The 24241-nt window shown below is 33.5% G+C and overlaps 1 protein-coding gene across 1 annotated transcript in view; it reads right to left on the bottom strand.

Moving 5' to 3' along the window:
• The window catches only part of LOC149775969 (uncharacterized), a 52636-nt gene that overhangs the window by 12510 nt on the left and 15885 nt on the right, over nucleotides 1-24241 (bottom strand). Inside the window, exon 2 of the mRNA XM_089940952.1 lies at nucleotides 12524-12592. Within this exon, the coding sequence (XP_089797078.1) occupies nucleotides 12524-12592 (69 nt within the window). The remainder of the gene's footprint in view (nucleotides 1-12523; nucleotides 12593-24241) is intronic.

Genomic DNA, 24241 nt, shown 5'->3' on the forward strand with positions numbered 1-24241 from the left:
AAGGATTCGAGATAAATCTATGAACCATTAATGGCCGTAAGCACTTAGAAGAAACCAACGAAAAGTCCATTTATGGATCATCGTTCATTTTTTTCAAGTGCTGATTATTTTAATTGTCTATGATATTTTGGGGATATCCAAGCATACACGCTTGGTCAAAATGGAATAAATATCTGAATTCACATGGTTGCTAGTTTAAGTAAATACCGATACATACATAAAATGCTCACATAACCCAGAGAAAATCAAGTATATCAGACGTGCAAAGGAGTTTATTTTCTCTAGTCCATCATTGATTACGACCATAGGAAACGCAGCTTTATTTACCGAATGTGTACTGGAAAAGTTTTGAGAAGGCCTTAATAAAGTAATCTTAGATATACAATCAAACTAAATTTGATTAAAATACCATTTGCATGATATTATGTTCAAATGGTTATGGCGTAAACAGGGCAAAGTCAGAAACCATTTAATTGTATATCAAAGGTCGGATAATGGTGGCCATTCGATTGGTCCTATGTATTTTTATAAAATATACAAACACAATAAAAATTATTTCAGTCTGATATTCAACATTACCAACACAAACAATGACAGATCCACCGATATGTGGCCGTGAAGTAATTAATATGCTCAATGCTTTATTTTTTTCAACATTACCACCTCATAAAGTCGTGCACAAGTATACAAGTGATCGCGTCGTTTTAAACAGATCTTAAAGTATAATGGTTGATATTTACGGAAGATCTTCTCTTAGTGGTACCACTAAGGGCAAGAAAAAAATGATGAAGTTGCCGATATTATAAGCCTCTCTGGAGTTGATCAACACGGTGTTCTAAAAACGAGTAACATTAATTGGAATGACATAGTTCGTAGAGTTCTTGGTGCTACTATGGATAACATTCATGTATTTACTAATTACGGTAAAATCATAAACTCAAGTATATCAATCGCAACTATTGAAAATGAAATTGCAAATTGTGTTGCTAATAGTTTAAACCGGTTTTATAATGACAGGTGAACTCAGCATGAACGGAAACAAAATAGTTGTTTTAAGAGATCCAACATCTGATGAAGATGCTGCAACAAAAAATATATAGACTTTGCCTATAATACGGTAGATTCTAAATTATCCACGCTACGAGCTGAGTATGACGTTCACGTAAATATGTTTTTACATACTCGTAGAATTATTTAAAACTTAATAAAATCGCAGATGATTTTTTGGCACCCGGTTGACTGCTGACGTAAAACTCGGCGATATTAAAACGGCTATATCAGAAATTGAAACGATTAGATAAAAACTAAACGATGTTATAAAAGAGATTCCTGAAATCGTTAGAAATATTTTACTGATTAAAATCTCCCAAGGGCAGATTACCAGCATTGTATTTACAGTAGCGTGTGACCAAGCATTGTGGTCAACATCGCGTTGAGGTTACCGGCATATACAGGTTCTCAGTACCTGGTGTTGTAACATTAATAATATCTACCACGATTTCACGGCGTTATCCACTGACTTTATCACCTGGATCTATGTTACTGATGTTAGATCAAATCAACGAGGTAACATTGACTGTGGAACCTGAGAAAAAGAAATCGGTTTGATTTATTATTGGTGCCTTGAATTAGTAGCCAATTCCCACCTAATCATAATACAATGAATATTCCTATCAACGTTCAGCATGCTGTCGCAGAGCAACATTATAGATACAATCAAGCATGTGAATGGTAACAAAAAAAAAATATCGTTGACGGGTATATAGTAAATGTAAAGAAATATCGCAGACGTGTAGTTATCGTCGATATAATTGTTTATTCAGTGTTTGCTGTTATTGCTGGAACCTGCATATTATTTTCAACAATAACAGTGACGTCACCAGTAGTTGTAACAATTTATGTTTCAGCTGCAACAACAATAGCCGGTATTATTAATATTTTGCAAAAAATATGTACGTGCACAAATGCAAAATTGCATGATTATATAATAAAATTGCACACAGCGACGTTAGCATGCTCCAAATTATACTCGTTATTATCAACAATTCTTAGTGATGGAAAGATATGAGATTCTGAGTTCACGGAGATGATCAAAATCTACAAAGAAGCAATGACTGTGAATGATTTAGAAAATCAAGATTTAAATAAGAATATCAACTCCACTGACATCGCCAAGCGAGCTACTTCAACATCTCGTAACGAACACAATTCCGTCAAAAACTACGATGATATCAGTGAGCTCAATAAATCCAGAATGTAGTGTTAACTTTCCAACGGCATATCCAGGGAAATAAATAGCGCTTGCAGAATTACGACTGTATAACAGTTGGCCAAAGAGCAGATCAAAATCATTTGGTGGATTACAGGCAAATAATTCGCTAGTATTTGCAAATAAAAATAAACCAGATGGAGGACCTGATTGGCAGGTTGTCGCTACTCCTACAGGAAGTAATCAGATTAAACAAATCAATGATGAATTTCAGTGCAGAATACAATCTATAAACGAAAAAGAACCAAAAATAGATATAATAGTTCACGAACCAACATTATCATCCGCGATAGAGATAAATTCTCCAGAATACGTTGTAGATATTTATCAGTCATCAATTCGATCGGTTTTAAGTTGGCCAGAAATTCCACCAGAGTATCACGGACCATCAGAACCAAAACGAAATGATTTTTCCACTATCAAAATTTTATTTTTAACAACTCCGAAATATTGAAATATTTTCCCGTGGAATGGAACTGATGGTGTATATAATATTTATGATTTTAACGGCGAAATAAGATACTTGGGCGTTAATAAAATGTATTACGACCCCATTAATTCTGAAGTCAAACAGTCGATCGAAAAAATACAATATCTGTTTTTGTCGTTATCACAACATTATAATGATGATATAAAACAACAAACCATTGAAACAATTCAGCATCTAAAATAATTAGAAGCAGATTATAATCATGTTAATGGCACTTTCATTAAAGAAATATTTAACCACAGTATTTCTTTCCCCACCCTATAAAACCATTTATCAATCAATATAAAATAACAGAAAAAGAATATGTAGGGCCAGGTGATTTTACGTTTGTGATACCAAAATTTAATAAGGAGGAACTATAAAAATAAATCAACGAAAAGATTCCTCAGACTTTTGAGTCATGGAGAAAAATAGCCCCACCAGCATCTCTTCTAAGACATAACAATATTTCATATGGTGAAGGTTGTCATATTTCATCAGGAATCGTTAATATAACTTCAACTATTGCAGTCAGTCTTGTATACGATGTAACTGATAGCAGCTATCAAATAGATCTTAAGAAATCAAGTACCTCCTGGATAGTTGATTGTCGAAGAACCTATTAATCCTGTTTATCTACGTTGTCATAATCCGTTATTATCAAGAATACATTTCAAGCTTATTGACCAATCCGGTCACTTCGTTGACCTGCGTGAAAAATTTCTTAATATAAATTTATACGTATGATCTAACGATTTTCTTCCTCAGCGTGAAATCTGTTTTTTTTTTTAATTCTGATGACAAAATTATTTTTTTGTATAAAGTTGTCAAGAAAAATCTAACAGATTTCGTAATTCTTGAGGGTGAAAACCCCAACGATTCTCTATGGTTTATCGATAATTTGTCGATAAATTCTTGTGTAACACACCTAAAAATAATGTTTAGCATATGTTTTTGTGTTAGTTTTGTTTACTGATTTTCGAGTAAAAAAAGAGAATTTGCCAAATCCAATTAGATTTTCCTTGACAAAAATGACTTAAATGGGTAAAAAACGATGAATTTTGACAAATTTATATGAAAAAAATAAGAAATTTTAACAAAATTCAGAATAATAAAATATTTCAGAAAAAATAAAAAATTGTTATAGTAAAAATATTGTCCGCAGATTTTTGATCATGAAGTTATTTTTACAGAATGTTTTACAATTAATTATTTAATCAAGAGATATATTATTTAATGTACTAAAATGTAAGAGTTTTCATACACGACAAGGACGAGGTACTTGAAAACTTGAAAACGCCACAGTCTCCAGTCAACACTAAATAATTTAGTGTTAATATAGTTACTGATGGTTACGGTAACGATGCAGGAACAATTAAATCAACTGCTGCGAGATCATATTTCTATGATCACGTGTGAAAGAGATCAGATTCTGACTTTTGTACATTCCTACATTAAATTTGTTCAGGTTAAAAAAATATTGTCTAGTTCTGGATACAAAAATCTAATTTCAATTATTCTAAAAAATAATAAAAAAATAAATATATTGTAACAGAATATTTTTGTAAACTGATTCTCGGGTAGAATAAAAGTCAATGGATAATTAACTACGACATTTCCGTAACTTTCATTTTCATCAGTGACGTTGTCACTACTTTCACTGTTTTCACTTTCACTTTCAAAATTCTCCTTACTATTTCTGCTTTCGCGATCTCACTTAATCTTTCTTAACTGTCTCACGCGCGTGTCAAGAATTTTCTTCTTTTCGTATTCGTGATCTAATTGTGATCTAAATTGTTCCATCACACTTGAGAGGAATACAAATATTTTAACTTCCTTATCTTTTATAGTATAATTTTCGTGATTCTATATTCAGCTGGTAGTGTACATTTATCTTCAAATTTACGGTTTGGTAATGACTCAAAACCAGAAATAATTTTCCCTTGATCAAGTTGAATTTGTATGCCGTTTTTAAAAAAAAGTTATTGCAGAAATAATATAATTAATATATTCGTAATTCCTTTTATTATATATATTATAAAATATATATTAAAATTGTATTCCTCATCCAAGATGACATTGTACAATTATGTAATATAGCGAAAACACAACATCTAGACTGCTGAATAAATGTTTTACTTACTTCTATTCACTTTCCAATTTAGCTCCAGTCTGACTGGGGATAAAAAATTCTTTCTTGCTTTTATAGTCAAACATTTAGGGAAAATCTATAATTCCAGAACATTCTAGAAAATCATATGATTAAGTCATTCTGGAAAACCTGCCTGGGAAAACCCATAATTCTAAAACATTCCGGAGAATCATATGATTAAGTTATTCTGGAGTGTTTTAGAATTATGTGTTTTCCTAAAATGTTTAGCTATAAAAGCAAGCCATAATTTCTATTCCCTGTCTGAATTCGAGAGAACTGAGGTAAATGAAACATGTTCTTGAATGTGTTATATTAATTATGACATAGATAGGAAATTAATTACAGTCAAAAAATTTAATGACGATGACAAATTTAATTACGATTTACTGAGAAACATATAGTACAGAGTTATCTCTAGTCTTTCAGGTCTCTGATATCAAAAGGTAGAAGTAGTATATAAAAAGGGGGTTATGAGCGCATTTCCATACTTTCCATCCTTTTTATTCGTCTGCAAACCCTTGCACAATCATTGTTTGTTGTCCTACCGACAACCGATAATCAACGATTAATTATTACTGAATGATGACAAAATAAATTAAATAATAGCAAATATAATAGAGATAATTACTCAGTTGCTCTACCAGAGATAGCTTAGCTTGACAGTTATCTCTCTCAACAATAATGGAAAGTTATTTTTCGTTTATATGTCTTACAGAGAGGAGATTTGTTTATGTTTTCTGCGACGATATATACCGAGATATGCAAATACCAAAATACTTTCCAGCTGCATTCATCGATTGAAATATAATTTCTTCCACGGTCTCTGTGTTTGTAGATTTAACCACCCTTTTTGTAATTGTTCTGCATTTACCAGTATTACCGGATTTACAATTTCGGCTTTGTGTGACAGCTTGTAAATTAGATAATGAGTTATTTTTGGGATTTGAGTCAATATTATCGATCACAAGACTGTTTTCGATTAACCCATTGAAATATTCGTCAATCAATTCATGGCAAAGATATATTTTTACTTTATTTTCCCTGATGCTACTAAATGTGAAACAACCAGTATAAATGACATAACCGACTGCTTTTTTAATCAACAGTGCCTGATAACACCATCGCGAGATGCTTCGTAATTCGGTATGATTGAATGTTTCACAAATTATTGACTTATTTATATATAACATCGCTTGTGTATTTGATTATTTGTCAAAATCATTACTTTGAAAATCTCGTCAAATAATCTTTTACACTTTTGACAACGTTTTTCATTATTGCCGGTGTTATTTTGTTATCATGATATCTTTTCAGTTCTGTATTTTTCACCACCACATTGCAAGCACAACCGCGTTTCTAATCTCACTCCAACACCGCATTTCAAACACGGTTTTGGTCCTAGACTTATATTACTCACGCTTTATAAATGATGTCCGTATAATTCGTTAATGAAAGCTTTATTACAAGGAATCGTAGAACCTAACATTAGCCACTTGCATTTGTCCTTTGTTTGAATCGTTATACATAATCTTTCAATTTAAATATTTGTCTTAATTATAAATGGATGAATTCGAGAAATTATCCACGATTAAGTCTTCTAAAGATATATTTAATCCTTACAGAATATCCCTGACTTACCGATAAAAGCTCTGGTTGATCCGAGATATAAAACCTTGATTAATAAAATTCATGACGCCAAGAAAGAATTTCGCAATGATATCGCATCTCATGTGTGGTCAACATTTAAAATCATATTCAACACCGATGGTGTCGATGCTACGATGAACGACAAAACGAGCGGCAACGATTATCAATTATCATGACAATCGAAAATATCTTTTTTAAAGTAAAATTGTTGTATTAGCAGAAACAGACATTAATACTTTGATTATCCTTGACAAATATTATCCTGTCCCTCATCACGAAAAAATGCCCATACTGAGTAAATATTCCAAACCAGGAATGTTAACGGTATTGACAAACCATATTATGAGCGAGCGTATCCTGTAACAGCAGTTATATATTTGTTATATCCGATAAATGATAAACCCAGAGTTAACAATCTAACTCCAATGAAATTTTCGCAAATATATTGTGTAGCCGAACGAGTAACGGAACATTTTACCGTTTCGACTCGTGGAAACGGTCTAACAGATAAAACACGTAAAATAATAAACGAGTGGAGAGAAATAGTTAAAGATAACTGAGTATCTGTCAAAGACTCGCTGAGCTAGGAAAGAAACTAAAATTTCCAAAAATTGTAAAAACGAATACAGAAGACATTTTGTACGAATCAAAATATAGATCAAAAGGAGCTTCGATGGAAGTTTTTGATCATAATGCGCATGAGTGCACTGATGCAGTATCAATATTTCCACGAAATCGAACTGTTAAATTTTACTAAGGAGATATATTCAATTTTATTGCCGAAATAAGTAAAAACAATCCTGTATCAGTATGGTTATTTCAAAGTTCTGATGATAGAATCTATGATCAGTTTGTACGACCTCATGACGTTATTTATCGCACAGAATCTCTCCATGAAGAAATGAAAAATCTTGCGTTAAAATATACCGATGTTGCTGCACAATTACTGAGTAATTGTTTTACAGTTGCGTCAGTTGCGGCTCATTTTGCTAGAGAGAACAATTCGTGGAAACCAACTCGGTTTGATTTTGTCAATGATATAATATCGAATTGTGTCGAATACGGATTCTGTAATAGTAAATACGATCATAAAGATATTATCACAGTTGATATGGTTGCATGTTATCCTGGAAGTTTTTTTGGAATGGAAGAGTGTTTGAAGTATTTAGATCGATTTGGTCATCCCACGGATGAGATGACCAGAGTATCGATAAACGGACCATTACCAGATTTTGACTTGACTGGATTCGCTTGTATCGACTCACGTAATTTTGCCAAAGGTCTTCATCCAATTTGTTATGTCTGGTTTGGCATACATTTTTCAGAAAAAATGTGGGTACCAAGAGTATTATTACGGTATATGCTCGGTGTCAAAATACTGATATTTCTGACAGTAAATGAGACAATTATATCATATCGTCCGCAGAAAGAAGTTTGGTTACCTCAACAGAAGAAATATTCTGATGACGAAAATCCTGATATAACTGATTTTGAGAATAGTTATATTGATAATGATACACCGCTGTTTACTCATTTAAGATCTTCAATACTCGCGTACGTTTCTATAAATCTATTATCAATGATAAATAGAGTTTCTTCGTTTGTCGTCAGAGTCGCTAATGATTCGTTTTTTATCAATAAAAATATTCAGGATTGTTGGAAAAATTTAATATCGGCACTTATGCATCATGCGGCGAATGGAGTATAAAACAAGAAAATATACTTGATTATTCTGAATCCGCTGATATTGAAATCAAATATATTTATTACAACAATAATCAAATATCGAAATTGTCATCATCACCGTCATGGTATGATCCTGTAGCTAGACATAAACAGTTTATCTCAATGGATCAGGACGTTCAGGCAAAACAACTCGTGTGATTGAAATATTTTGGAATTTTTATATGATCGTTTTAACCCCCACACACGGAATGCAAGAGAATTGAGAGAAAGAAAGATTAAGTCATGCATTTATCACAAATTCTTTCGATGGAAAGAAGATAAATGGACTCCTGATCGAATGGGAGAAAAATATATTCCAAGGATAATTGTTTGGGTTGAAATATGTAGTGTCGTTAGAAACATTACAAAAATTTCTTGATTGGTCACTGAGAAAAAAATACTGTTATGATAATATGCGGCGATCATGGTCAACCACCACCGTTTATTGGATTGTCTCCACATAAATGGCTGAGGAATGTTGTTGATTATTATAAAGAAAAAACTGATGATCACAGAGCACTTGATCCAGAATTAAGAGAGTTTAATACATTATTTAGACTACAGCCGAATAAAGGTCAATGTGAAATAATGCGTGATATAATTTCAGAAACTCCAATAGACAAATTTTGGAATTTATGGAGACCAAATGATTTGATAGTTGCATGTAGAAAGATAGTTCGTGATATACTTCAACAAAATTATTTATGTTACATAAAGAAGAGTTTTCAAATCTACCCGTACCATTTTGTTATAGACCGGTTGATACGCGACGGCACAATATCGACGTTGATATACCAGGATCGACAGAAAAACAAAATCTTGTATTAAATGATATTGTTTAAGTTCCTGTCAATGTTGTTGAGGATCGCTATAAATGGAAAAATTCTCAGGGGTTAACTATTTCTGATACGCGAGTTTGGATCGTCATGATCGTATCGAATGGTTAAATTTAGGTTATCTCACAGTTTCTAGAGTTAGAAAACTATCTCAGTTGTGGAGGGTTATCATAGACTTTACAGAAACCATTGGTAATAGTGATGTTATTGACAATGATATAGCCTGAAACACATTAGTTAACTATAAACATTGTGACAACAAAAATAAGCGCGACTTTGATCTTGATGCTGATTTTATCAAAACATTAAAACGACAACATAATGATCATTGTGCGAGCTGTAATACATTAATGTTGTGGCAGCATTCAAATAGTGATCCGAGATAATTTACTGTAGACAGAATAAATACATGTAGGAAGTTTTGTCATACACGCGAATATGTGATGCTGACCTGTCTTGAATGTAATCGTCGTCGAGGTGCTAGTTTACAAAAGTGAATGCGGTGATAATTGTGTGTTTTCAGGAATTACTTATAATTGTTTACATACAAATCCACGTTAAGGATAAATTGAATCTAACCTGTAGATTTCAGGTCTACCAGTAGCTCTTACCAAGCTGGATATTTTATCTGTCGTAATACTCCAATTAGGATCAGTCGATCATTTGTTTACCACCTTCAAGTTCACCAGGTTCACATAAATATCTGACAGTCACATTATCTAATACTGGTTGCTATGAAAAATCATGTCGTTGTATTGGTATATGTTTTTTTGTAACTGCATTAGTGGGTTTCATAGAAGTTGCACGAGTAATTGCATTTTATAATGCAGATATTACACTTGGTAATCTTGCAACCAATTCACGAGACCTCGTATCCTGAATTATTTCCATTGCATATTGATATCTAAATAACCGCTCAGCAAGTGTTTGATTAAATCGTTCAACAATTACCTAATCACTATGAATTGCGGTATGACCTCGTCTGGTTTCGACGTTATGTTTTTTTATCAGAGATTATACTACACCAAACAATTCTTTGCCAGGATCAACCTGTAATAGTTGCTGCCATCGCATGGATCCTGTTGATAAATTCATTCAAATGCAGATATAACTTCAGGAGCTGTTTTATTTGATAGTGGTTCTGCTTCTTTATACTTACTTGCAACGTCAACGATAGTCAACGGGTATTTGTATGTCAATTGATGTCTTCCGATTTGATAGAATCGTGTGGTAAAAATAAAATATCAGCTTGATGAACTTCATTATGAGTGCTGACATCACAATGAGCTTGCTGAATTTGTTTAGGCGGTGGTAATTAAATTTGCCATATTACCTATCGTGCTAACCACGCTTCAGCAGCAGAACATGTGACATTTGCTGCATCAGCGAGTTTATTAATTGCTGCTCTACCTTTCCAATATCCTCTTGGGCTATAATAAGTCGATTTCATTATTTCAATAGTTGGTTGATTAATTGCATGCTCCGAATAATACTTTACCTTTCATCGCAGATTTTAATGCAAATCTAGCTAAATGTTCTTTAAAGGATAAATATTTTTATGGAATTTAATGCATGAATTAATTCCACATCTGAAATCTGTCTTTTTTGGTAAATCATTGCTTTTTTACGCAACATCATGAACGTGACATGCTTTTTAAATAACATTTATAGGATACTCTCCAGGTCTTGGTTGCTTTCGGTTATCAAGTCGGATATCAAGTCGAGTTCCAGGACCGCAATAAGTATACTCAGGAAGATGTTGGTTTGGTCCTGGATATTTAGCCAAAGGTGTTCCTATATATTTTGACATTAATGTAGCAATATCACCACCATCCTTATGTTTAATTTTAGGTGAAAAAGAAATATTTTTCTTTTACATATTGCACATTTTCCACCATACACTATTTTTCCATGTTTTGATGTGACTGTGGCTAAATCTGTGTTTGGACTTTTAACTCTACAACGTAAGCAATATAAATTCATGTATATTTATAATATTTATGCAACATAGATGTCATTGAGTTCTCAGCGACACGAAAGCAAGAGCCAGTAAAACATATTTCAGCATTACCGAATTCTTTCAAAATGATTATAGTAGGTCCATCAGGATCAGGTAAAACACAATTACTGCTTAATCTTATAATGATATGGTTCAAGTGGGACAAGTTATAGTCAGTAGGTCCATCAGCTGATGATCATCCATGTTACGATGTACTTAAAAGATTTTAATGAAAATGCAAAATTGTTAAATGAAGATGGTGATAACATTCTGAATTTTATAACCGATATTGATGAAGCACGGTCCGTAGATGGATTCATTTATAATTTCATAGTATACGACGACGTAATGATGGAAAAACAAAGCAATCCAGCAAGAATATTTTCTCGAGGTAGGCATAGAAGTTCTGATGTGATTTATGTTACTCAACGATACACACAAATTACCTAAAGTGATCAGAGATAACTGCAATATTTTAGTTGTGTTTAATGGAGTTGATACACCTACTCTGCGAAATATTCATATGACATGGTGTAGTGGGGATATGGACAGGATTAAGTTCAAAAACAATTTTTTTCAAAAGCACAATCTACGGATTTATAACAATAAATGTGCACGATCATAGATACAATAATTGGTTGATATAGAAATGCTCTAATTATAGCAGCAGAGGGGGCGCAACCTCAATCAAACGTCCGGTGGGTGAACGAAACCGTACATACCTTTCAAAAATCCCTATCGACAAAATAAAGTAACAAAATAAAAACTAACCCAATTAGAGAAACACACGGTAAAGTTAGCTTTTGTTTAGCGTTAGTTACCTTATTTTCTTTTTTTCGTATGAGGTCTTATTTTTGAAAATGACGTTTCAGCAAAAGGTCGTTTCGCCCTCTCTGCTTTCTTGATAAGAAATTAATATACATTGGTAATATCATCACACAAGTGCAAAAAAATGAAACCTAACCTTGGGACTTAATTCATTATTTTATTTTAAAGTAATTAAATTCATAAAGTATATTATACAGCAATTGTAATAAAGCAATATTGTTGTTTGTATACTAGGCAAAGGCAACCTTTAATATAATTTGGAAACCTTCTCAATGTCTTTGAATCTGATGTGCTTTTGTTACAAATTAGAAAAATAAATTGATAAACTTGTTCGAGTTTTAAAATGATTTTAGAAAAACAGTATGTCAGTTGCATATAATACCATATGCTTTGAACCAATCTTACAATTAACGCAAGAAGACAAAGTACATAACAGGGAAAACAATATCAACGTTCTTATCCACAGATTTTAAAATATTATACAACTAACAACTCGTGTTACTTTGTCATCTTGATCAAAATCAATGTATCTAATACTAATGATAATGATGATGATGATGATACTACTATTACTACTACTACTAATAATAATACTTACCACCACAAGAAATGGCAGGAGCAGTAGCTACTTCTCCAGTATACGGCATAGGAGTAAGGGATAATATTCCTGTAATACCAAGATCGAAATATATATGTAAATGGTACACCTATTGTAATGTACAATGCCAACATAAAATTCTTTCTGATTTATGTCAACGTAACAGAAACAAAAATGAAGTTAAACAATATATGCAAAGACCAATTTCTAAGAACGTTTTTACCTTTATGCAAATTTTTATAACTTTTTATATACATAGGGGTATTTTATTTAGTTAATTTTTACTATCGAGCATGGAAATATACAATGGATTCCTTTTTATGTAATGGAGTCAATGCTGTGTGCAAAATTGTAAGGCGGAACTCAGAGTCCTAACCATAAATCTTTGTTTTAAAAGTATAAAATTAGTACGATTCGCCCGTCTCACAGTTATACATATTTCTAAAGAACTTTTTGTCCTCCACAGACTGCCACGTGGTCCATTACCTTAACAGAGAGAAGCATACAATATTTTTTGGGTGCACAGGACATGCAAGTCAAGTAAATTTATATGGCTATATGTCCGCTCCGGTAGCTTAAGTTGTTTGAGCGTACGCATCGGACGAAGGAGGTAGCGGGTTCGAACCCGGCAGAATCGTACCAATGACTTGTTAAAATGGTATTAATAATAGAAATTACACACAGAATATAAGTTAATGAATCTTTACTATAATACTTGCTTCTGCCTAAAGAATAATATGTTGCTGTCAGTTGCTTATCGAAAATAAAACCCGTGTGAATATATCGTGATATGTAATAGTTCCAAATCAATCATTACTTTTTATTGTTGGATTGCACTCTTTTCAAGATTGATTTCTTTATCGTTTTAGCTGAGCATTAAGTCCCTTTGTAGATTCATTCTTGACGAATGGAGTATTGAAGTTGTTAATGTCGAAATAGCAGCTCAATTAAGAAAACAATTCCATGCATGTAATTCTCTCATGCATAAACATACGTGTTGTATTGCAGGCGAATGTTCTCCAATTCAAAATTTTGATTTGCATCTTTTATCAATTCAGATACGTTTTACAATCATAATCTCAATTCCCGACGACAAAGTTAAGTATATCTTGCATAATTATCTGTTATCATCAGTTAATCTAGTGGGAATTTTCATTTGTGGGGATTTAAAACACACTGAACGACATATGTATTCATTTGTGAGCATTAGCTATCATGATTTCAAAGTTCTCAGCTTTTAACTTATTCATGCTCTTGTCCTTTCCTTCTCACAGACTTTGTTAACTTTCCCTTTCTGAAAGTCATGAAAGTGTTACAATTATTTAGTTTAAACATATCTTTATTAAAACAAGAAAAAAGCTACCTGGTACAATAAAAAGAATGATTCTAGTCTAGATATAATAATATGTGAATGTTCACGTGTCATTCTTTAGATGTCAGTAATACATTGATACAAGGGATTAAGATCCTACGCTTTTTACATTGTTGTTTATTCTTTGTGTGGAATTTTATACGATTTCATTTCTTGTCACCATATTTATATTTATTCTTATTTTTCTAAATATTCAGATCATTATTAATGTAAGCATTGCATCTTAATCTAAATCTGGGATATTGGAATTCACGCCATAACAACCTAGTGTACCCGATATTTACCATGTTGTTTTATTGTAAGTTTAGTATCTTGCTGAAATTTTAGAATTTTACACTAGTAGATTAGCATGAGAAAGATTAGAAGCAATTAGAAGATGTATTCATGTTCGTGATGCTCTTAACCAGAAACTGCAGGAACAAGAAGAAGCACGAATTGACTATGCAGAAGAAAAAGAACGATTTTTTAAACGTGATAGAAAGGTTAATGAAATAGTTGCAGAAGCTACTGGATGCCTTCTTTCAGACGTACGACAAACTGCTGAGCAAAATTCAAAGTTTGCACTAAGCAAAGAAAAAAGATATTAAAAGATCTTCCAACTGAAGATCTTCCAGCTGCTGCCCATCCTCCCCCCGTAGATGTAGAAATACTTAATGGTATCAGTGAAATAAAAATAGATCTTGCATCTAAACCTGAAGTAAAAAAAGAAAATGTTGAATTGACTAAACAAATTAGAGAAGACTTTATTGAACAAGTTTTAAAATATTGCTTAGGGAGATGTTGGAAACTCTTGTTGAAAAGACTACATTTTTAAAACCTAATTATGCTGATGTAACTGACAGTAATTTCGTTAAGTGGGTAGATCGTATGCATTACGACAAAGGACAAACCAGAGATAATGATAAAAAAAATAACAGTTCTGTTAATGAAATAAAAAAGACTTTATAACGAGACAAAGAAACAAATTTCTTTATAACAACTTACCCCATCGCAACCTCCTATGCAAGAACTTTCATATCAACTTCCTCCACCACAGCAACAAATCGAACGACAAAAACAAAAATCACAAAAACCACATTCTTCTTCATAAATTCCTCGGCCACATTAACAAAAATCAAAATCACCCTCACAAATTCCTCGACCACAGCAACATCACCCACACTCTCCTAAAGAACCTCCAGAACTACTTAACATTAAAAATAGATTTACAGCTAAACGTATTGATCTTATCAAACAAAAATTATGATGATCCAGAAAAAATTGCCGCACTGGTATATAACGAAACACCAACATTTGTAAAACCTAAAGTTGTTGAATCTTGGCAAAATGAAGATGATTGGATTAAAGATATGTAATCTATACTTATAATAGACATTTCAAAGATGACCTTGATTATCGTGAGTTTTCCCGTGATATAAAATCTGACACTTCTCCCGTTGCTACTGGAAGTGGTTTTTCTACTCAAGAAAGTGGATTAGGAATTTGTAGTGACAGTGTTCTTGCCGATGTTGACCGACTAGATATTCTGATCGGAGGAAATAATTCTCCAGAAATTATTTATGGAATATCTGATATTTGCCGAAGATTGTTTACGGGCGGTGTTATGGATCATAAAATTTATTATTCTCTCATTAATGAAATTGCTGATGATTATCACAGCGACTGGAAACAATTTATCAGCATGTAATTTAAGACTGATTATACATAATGTTCAACGTGAACCTCTAATAGATAGGGTGGTAAACTCACGATTGCCAGCGTACGAAGCGATTTACGGAATTTGACTTGGTGATGTTGTCCAAGGTCTATTTAAGATAAAAGCTCCAACAGCAATTACTTATTGCAAAACAATTAGGGATGAAAGCTACTGAAACTGTTCGAGATAAATCATTAAGTTCTGTTGGTAATATTGCCGGTAAATCATTTTCATCGATCAAAGAAAGATTATCTCGATTAATGCGAAGAAACCCACAACCAGTAAATTTATCTGGCACTGAAGTTATGCCTGCAAATAGCAGTTAAGTACTAAATCAAGCTGCAAATAAAAATGTAGCAGAGTTGGCTGTTAATGAAGTCGTTCCTACGAATTTGACTAATGAAATTATCCCGACAAATACAAGTTTTATTTCAAAAGGTGGTCTTCGTGTTAGACGAATATAGTTATAATAAGACGTTGAAGCGTATATCCGATACAACGTTTGATATAGACGCACCAGTTCTTAAAGACGAATCAATACGTGATTATCAATATTATTCTTATGACACACGTGTACATAACGCACGAGGAAGAATTGAACTACAAGTTCAAGGTACAAGCAGATATTTCTTACCTGCTGAAGCATTTATTGAAGTAGAAGGAGAGCTTGTAACATATGTCCCTCTTAATACAGCATATGGAGCTGATGATGTAGTTTGTTTTGTTTACGGCGTTGTTTGATAGGCTACGTACATGATTGACGGAGAAAATATTGAAATAATTGAAAATGACGTTGATGTTGCTACAACTATAATAAATTTCGCAAGATATTCAGATGATTTCACAAGATCAGCTGGTCCGTCAATAATATTCGCCAAAGATATCAATGTTGATCATGAAAGTAACTTGCATGATATAACACGACCAAGAAACAATGCAGGCGCTGCTGTCATTGATGCTGAGAACATGATTATTAACACCACACCAAATTACAACTTAGGATTTGCTATACGTAAATATCAATTTTGAATGGTGGTCGTAGAAGTTTTTGATGCGCAATTCCATTGTCACATATTTTAGGGTTTTAGTAGAAATGTCAGAAAGGTTATCCTTGAAGAACAACATACAGTTGTACTTGTGAGAAAGGGTAATGATAATGATGCTATTTGACGACCAGCCGCTGTTGCTGCAGGTAAAGTAATTTTGTTTAAAAATTTCACTGTGGATGCCGGCAATGACTCCGTCAATTGCTGAAGAAGAGAGATTAATTACTTTCCTGAATTCAGGCGGAAAATCATTGTTATCGTGGTTAACAGTAACCACAGATAGCGTTCAGAGTAATATTTCTGGGTTATTTACATGGCATATTGCATCAAAACAAGGAATTTCTGCGCCGAGTCATATATTTATCGCTTTACAAGATGCTGAATGATTACATAACAAGAACGTAATCATATGATATATGACAACCTTACAGTTAGTGAAGTTTATTTACGGATACGTGAACATCAGGAACCATCTGAAGATATATCTTTAAATTTTGAAAATAACTATATAGCACGTGCATATCGTCGATTAATGACATTTATGAGTCGTCATCAAAATACAGATACCGGTTTACAAATATCACAGCAGATTTTAGAAATATGTATCCGATCTATTACTTTTCATTGGATCGTATATGCTTATTTAAACAATCTGTCGTTGATATTCGTTTCAAAGCTCGTGGAAACCCAGCTGCTGGTGTTAATTATAGAGCAATTGCAGTTATACTCAGCGATAAAGCAATGTTACTTGAAGGTACTGGTGGACGAATGAGAGTTATTGATGTTCCAGTGGAAAACATGTAATTAAATCTCTCACGATATTTATAATTTCATATAATCATTTCAGTGTAAGTATAACTCCTGGTCAGATTAAAAAGATTCAGTCAAGTTCAGCAGAAACTGCGGAATAAAAATATCACCAAAAAATGATCGGATCACAGGTGGTCAAAATAAACTATCATCATCAGAACGTCAGCTCAGATATTTCAATAGCGCCAAACAATCAAAAACATGCGTTAAACTCATTCTTTCTGCTGAGGTGGTTAAACACTCAATTAAAACAGGTGGTATACTTCCGCTTCTTGTAGCTATACCAACGTTAATAGCCGCTGCAGCTCCAGCTGAAGCAAAATCAGTTGCACTTGGCGTTGATGGAGCTGCTGCTGGGATGGCATTAAGGAAATTAACAAGACAAGGATTTAAAAAAGGGGAATGGGTCTAAGATTACCAGAAACCCCTTATCGATACGGAAAAGGTCTGAGATTTCCAGGAACAGTTCGTTATTCGTCCCAATGTCAAATTTTGATTTACTTGATGATGCTAAAAATTAAATATAAAAAATTTAGAGGTGTTTTTATGCGTCATCAATTACCAGAACGAATAAACAATATTGAAACCGGTATTATTAATCTTGATAACATTTCTGGTCCAGGTACTCCTTTGGTTGCTTATCCAATTGATCCACGTGGAATTGTTTATTTTGATTCATATGGGCTTCATCAACATTACCACCTCATAAAGTCGTGCACGAGTATACAAATAGTCTTTAATCGTTTTAAACAGATCTTAAAGTATAATGGTAGATATTTACGAAAGATCTTCTTTTATCAAAGACAAGAGAGAAAAGAAAAGATGATATCGATCTATCAAATTACGCGACTAAAGATGAACTTGACGATATTATTAACCTCTCTGGAGTTGACCGAGATGAAGTTGTTATTTTTCAGGATAAATACGGTGTTTTAAAGATGAGTAATGGTAATGGAATTACACAGTTCGTAGAGTTCTCGGTGCTGCTACGAATAATATTCCAGTATTTACTGACAGAGGTAAAACCAGAATCTCAAAAATAACAATCGCAACTATTAGAAATGAAATTGCAAAAATTGTTGATACTCGTTTACGATCTATCGGTGATATAATGACAGATGAACTCAGCATGAATGGATATAACATAGTTTGTTTTAAGAGATCCAACATCTGATCAAGATGTCGTAACAAAAAATATGTAGACAATAACTATAATACAGTAGATAGATACTATATTAAGCATGCTGAGAGCTGAGTATGATGTTCACGTAAATAAGTTTCAAATCTTGGTAGAAACTTTCAAAAACTCAATAAAATCGCAGATGATTTCTTTGGAAGTCCGTTGACTGCCGAGGTAAAACTCTACGTCAGACATTGAAGCGATGTATAAACGATTAGGGTTATCATAAATCTTAAATCATTTTCAGAGTTAATCGCGATAGCGCAGAGCAATATCGATCATATTAGAAAAAGCACTAGAATGCGTTATAAGTGGAAATCCCGATATCGTAAAATAATTTAATCTGATTAAAATTCCACTCCACTGCCAAAGCTGCTTCTGCCTAACTGAATTTTAACATTTGATCCTTTCGAAGAAATGTTTTGCTGAGATTTGTATCGATAACTGCCAGTGTAATAAAAGTCAACACGATATCTTAGTATATAGCTTGGCATGTATTTTCATTTGAAATACTTCGATAGGTTTCTTCATGGATGGTAAAAGCTACTGATAATGTTTTTATTATCTCTATGTTGTTTCACGAGAAAGAATACATGCATCAATCCATGAAAGTAATAACATCTTCTAATTGGATATGTTTAAGTGTAAACAAGAGTAGTTGTACGTCCAAAACAAATTATGAAGTTCGGCTGATTTTGATTCTTCAAAGAATCTATGAGATAAAGCAGAATTTTATAATAGGATATATGATCCAAGGCTGTGTGGTACCACAAAGGATTATCAATATGTTTAAAATGTACCCAGATGTCAGGACAATGTTACAAGATGTCAGTAAATTGTATCTGAAGACTGTAGGCTAAGGAGTGTTTAACGTCATTACTTAATGACTTCTGCTTAAAGTTAATACTATGGTACAAAGTAGATCACATTGGTATGTTTGTGGTGTGCAACAAAAAACGCTGACGTTAACATGCACACACAAGCAATGTTTAGTAACTAAATATTTCAGTCAGGCCAGGTACATTATTTACTTCTCGCATGCATCGAATGAGGACGACAAGCATGGAGACACTCCATACCTCGCTCTCCACTGTAACCCATCCACTTCATGGAAAGTTAGGTTTTAATTTCAGTTGGTTCAAGTCAATATTACTTAGGTATTAGGCATCACAATATGTACATGCTGAGGTTAGAAAACAACGGAACACAAATCAGAAACTACAGATTCAGAAAAAAACTGATTAATTTAAAAAAACTCGATTTTCTGTATATAGAACGTAAGTTCGACTAAAGGCGGTATTGGCTCTGTTTTTGTTTTCCATGGAGTATTTAACCTATAAATATACAAACGTTACCATCATTTATTAATTAAATGCATACACAATTCAAACTTGCTTGTTTTGACTCTCATTGTGAGTATCAGACACGAAATACGTACATATTTATAGTGCATCAACTTTAATTGTATCTGTTGATTTTTGCATGTTACAACCTGTGTGCGTGTTATCTAATTTAAAATCATTACAGTGAATTCTATCACTAAACCTACCTCACGGATCAAGCTTATTATCGTTTGTTTTGCTGTTTGTTTTATGATTTCGTTGTTCATCAAGATAATACGCGGTAGCTTGTGTGAACTGTGTTCTATCAACCCATGGGTAAAGCACGTACTCCAGACCTTCTATAATCAACGATATTGTGTAAGATTGATATATTGCAAATCTTTTCTGGTTCTCAATCTCCACTTTAAGCACATCGCCAATAAACACTTTAAGTTGCTAGGACATTGAAAGGTGAGATTCGTATTAGTTTCACTAGATTCTCCCCCTAGTAATGTAGTATTAAGTAAATCATGTTTTTTTATGTATTGTAATTTCGACAAATGTTTCTCATTTAGAAGTCCGGAAATCTACATTATCCCATATCAGCTATGTCTATTAACGTAATGTGGCCCTGTGGAAAACCACAGTAATACAGTAGACAACGTTCCGTTAGCATGCAGAAATCTAACAATATGCCAGCCTACCATCCATACCACGGAAACTGTTAATTTGAGTACAGTCGACAACATACCATTAGCATATAGAAATCTAACAATATGCCAGTCTACCCTGCATACCACGCAAACAACGTTCCCTCTAAGCTGCGCGCGCGCGCGGTCGCGGATAAACATAAACATCCCCGCGCAGCTGAAATGTTCTCCGCTCCAATCACCGTAAACAGTAATGCTTGCACAATGCAGGTGAATTGTTCTTCGCTCAAGTTACCGTAATGCATGCACAATGCAGCGCGCATAGCGCGCACATCTACAATTCGCTTGAGGGAACGTTGCACGCAAACTGTTGATTTGAGTACCAGTATTTTGTTCATTGCCTGTATCTGATCTCGGCTATCTCCACGTTTTATTCATTATTTCTTTCTTTTATGTTGAAAAGAGTTTACATTTGTTACTTTGACTTTATAATATATATCTTTTGCAGACTTAGCATTTCATATTGTGCTTAATAATAAATGTATTTTGCTGGCTTTATCTTTCTTATCCTTAGTGCAGTTCAATGTTATATTTTCCCAGCTTAATGTGTTGTTGACATTATCTAGCAAATTATGTGCCTACTGTGATGCTTGTAGACACTAATACATACACACATTATTTAATCCGTGTTCTTCTCAACAAAGCAGATTAACTCAATTCTTTCGCATGTTAAGAAAATATTGGAGTTATTCAACCTGAAGAGATCATTCGACTTGAAAAGATCACGATTTTCTGATTTTCTTCGCAAATATTTTATAAATACTATTCACTACTATATTGTTAGCATATCGTTTGAAAATTGTATAGACAAAGCTACTGCCCAGCATGATACATATACTTGGGTTTAACTTTGGTATGCTACCTTGAGGAGTTTGTTTAGATTTGAAAGCTGCTAAGAATGAATGTGATACAAAGCGATTGAATGGTATTTAAGTCAATTCTGGTATATTTTTTTGCTGATGAGGATCTATGCCTTAATCGTACGTTGCCAGTCTTACATGACTATACATCACTTTAATGGATTGTAAACATCGTTGTTGGTTTCTTGAGATATTTAAGTTGGGCAATAACTTTAACCAAATACAAATTTATTCCGTCATCATAATGAGTTATTTTAACGATCTTGCGATCAATGCGGATTTGACCACCTTGATGGTTTAAGTGGGTTACGCGACCGCCTCGAATGAGGGAGGTCGCGGGTTCGAACCCCGGCCGAATCACACCAAAGACTTATAAAAAATGGTACTATCAGCTTGCTTGCTAGGCGCTCAGTATTGAAAGATTAGTGCTATCACTGCTCGGAATGGAGTCGGGATTAAGTGACTGGTAGGACATAATGCCACTTGTCTTTGATATGATGCCACAGTGCTAGACATAACTATAAACTGCCACACTGCCGACATCGTTGCGATATGGCTGAACAAATTTTAAAGCTACGTTACAAATCCAAATCACAAACACACACACACACACACACACACACACACACACTCACACAGAAACACACACATCAAGGCTGAGATTGGTTAGTTTCACGTTATCATTATATCAAATTCGGTTAATTTGCAGCTTTTCGAGTGCATTTATGTATCTTTTCTGATGTTTGCAATAACACCCAAACCTGTTCGTTATCTTGTATCTTGTTATAGTACACATCACGCTACGATCGTTCATTTATTCTGTCCGGACTTAGAAACACGTATAGTGTTGTTCTTCATGCCGAGAGTATTGATTTTATCTTAAAATCGATAAACATTATTATCCCTTTGTAAAAACTGTTGAGATTATCACAATGTACCTATGTAGTGTCTCTATGTTGTCTTCAAAGCTTTTTTCTACGTATTTTGGGGCATTTCATGCATTTGCGCTCCTCTCAGTTCCAGAGTCTGAACTAGAATAGACATTGTTGTAATTACACTATTACAAGAAATTTCGACTAGTATTCTCCATCACCATCTGTGCTTGCGTATGTACACTTTCGTTGTAGCTTGAATGCCAATTTATCAGTGACTAGTCGTTTTCATTTGTCGTACTAATTAAAACTTGTAAAAGTGTGCTTTAAATTTCAATATATAAGTTACTAAAGGTTCGCTTGTTAAATTCGGATGAATACAAAAAGGTCTTATTTTTGAATTTGTTAAGTGCTGCAAAACTATAGGTATATTATGGTATATATAACTTTAAGTTAAACACATAAACAAACGAAATTATATCAACGGAATCGTCCTTAGAGTCCCAAAAGAAGAAATATATTGTCCAAGATTATTTTCAGTTTTATCGTAATTCAGATTGGTTACTAGTATCGAGGATCTAGCATTTGGTCATTAAGAACGTACATTCAGAAATCTTAATTAAAAAAAAGAGTTTACTTAAAGTAATTCTCCTGAAATGTTTCAATGACATCCGACCTAACCAATGCATCTTATAGATAACGATAGTTTTAAGTTTTTCTCCAGGTAGTCACTGCGTTGGTTATGTCAACATTGAATAAACACGAGCTTAATAACAGCTTGCGTTGCCTGTCAAACGTTATATGCATCACATGTGGATGTGTAGGGATTCAAGCACGATTTACCTTTTAAACAGCAGTATGTCTAGCAGACTTCAATGAAAAGGATATCAATTTTTATATCACCAAGATTCATAGGGTTATTCGTAAACATTTACCCAACTAGACGATATTCACTTAAGAAACATACGCATTCGTGTTTTCAAAGGGCTAGCAGATGTTGACTTACTATTTCAAAGTAAAATCAAGATAAAGAGCATGTGTAAGTGTGATTCAGATTATATGTTGTTGTTGTTGTTGTGGGGTTTAACGCCATTTTTCAGCACGATAGGCTATACATGGCGGCCAGTATTAATGGTGGAGGAAGAACCCGGAAAACCCCGGAAAGAACCACCGACCCACGAGAAGCTACTGGCAAGCTTTCTCACATGCCCACATTGGCTGAATCTTAGACTCGAACCGCCGCAGACAGAGGTAAGATGGCAGTGATCCGTAACGAAGAGCGCTTTAGACCACTCGGCCACTCGGGGCCCCGATTCAGATTATATATACAAGCAATATGATAAGGGAACATGAAAAGACCGATTAGATAAACACGTTATATATGCATTCATTTCATATATTTATCGCATTATAAGTATTGTGGCTAAGAAAATCGACAAAATGCTACTTGATATTGATCTAAATTAACTAACTGACAGTTTCGACTAGAAGGATAATCATGGAAAATGTCTTTTTTTTGTTGCAACCTTTTATAGAGACATTGTGCCATGCTTAGATTTTGCATTTTGCCTTATGCAAGTAATACTGTCGCAGAGACATTTAACTTCTGTTAAGTACTCGGTTTCTTTAGTGTGTCTTCGTCTTTATCATTTTAACCATCTGTGGTCTTTGTTAGTATTGTTATTATACAATTTGCTATTATTTGTATAATTGGTGCAGCCCAAACCCCTCAACATTTAAATAATTATCGTCTATGCGTCATCAACCTTGTTGCGAGCTTCATCATTATTATCATCATTATTTCTTCTATCTGATTTTGATTTTCTAGCTTCCAAGGAAGATTTGATTTC

The sequence above is a fragment of the Sinohyriopsis cumingii genome, chromosome 18 (genome assembly GCF_028554795.1).
Source record: "Sinohyriopsis cumingii isolate HCF-2022 chromosome 18, ASM2855479v2, whole genome shotgun sequence".
Taxonomy (NCBI): domain Eukaryota; kingdom Metazoa; phylum Mollusca; class Bivalvia; order Unionida; family Unionidae; genus Sinohyriopsis; species Sinohyriopsis cumingii.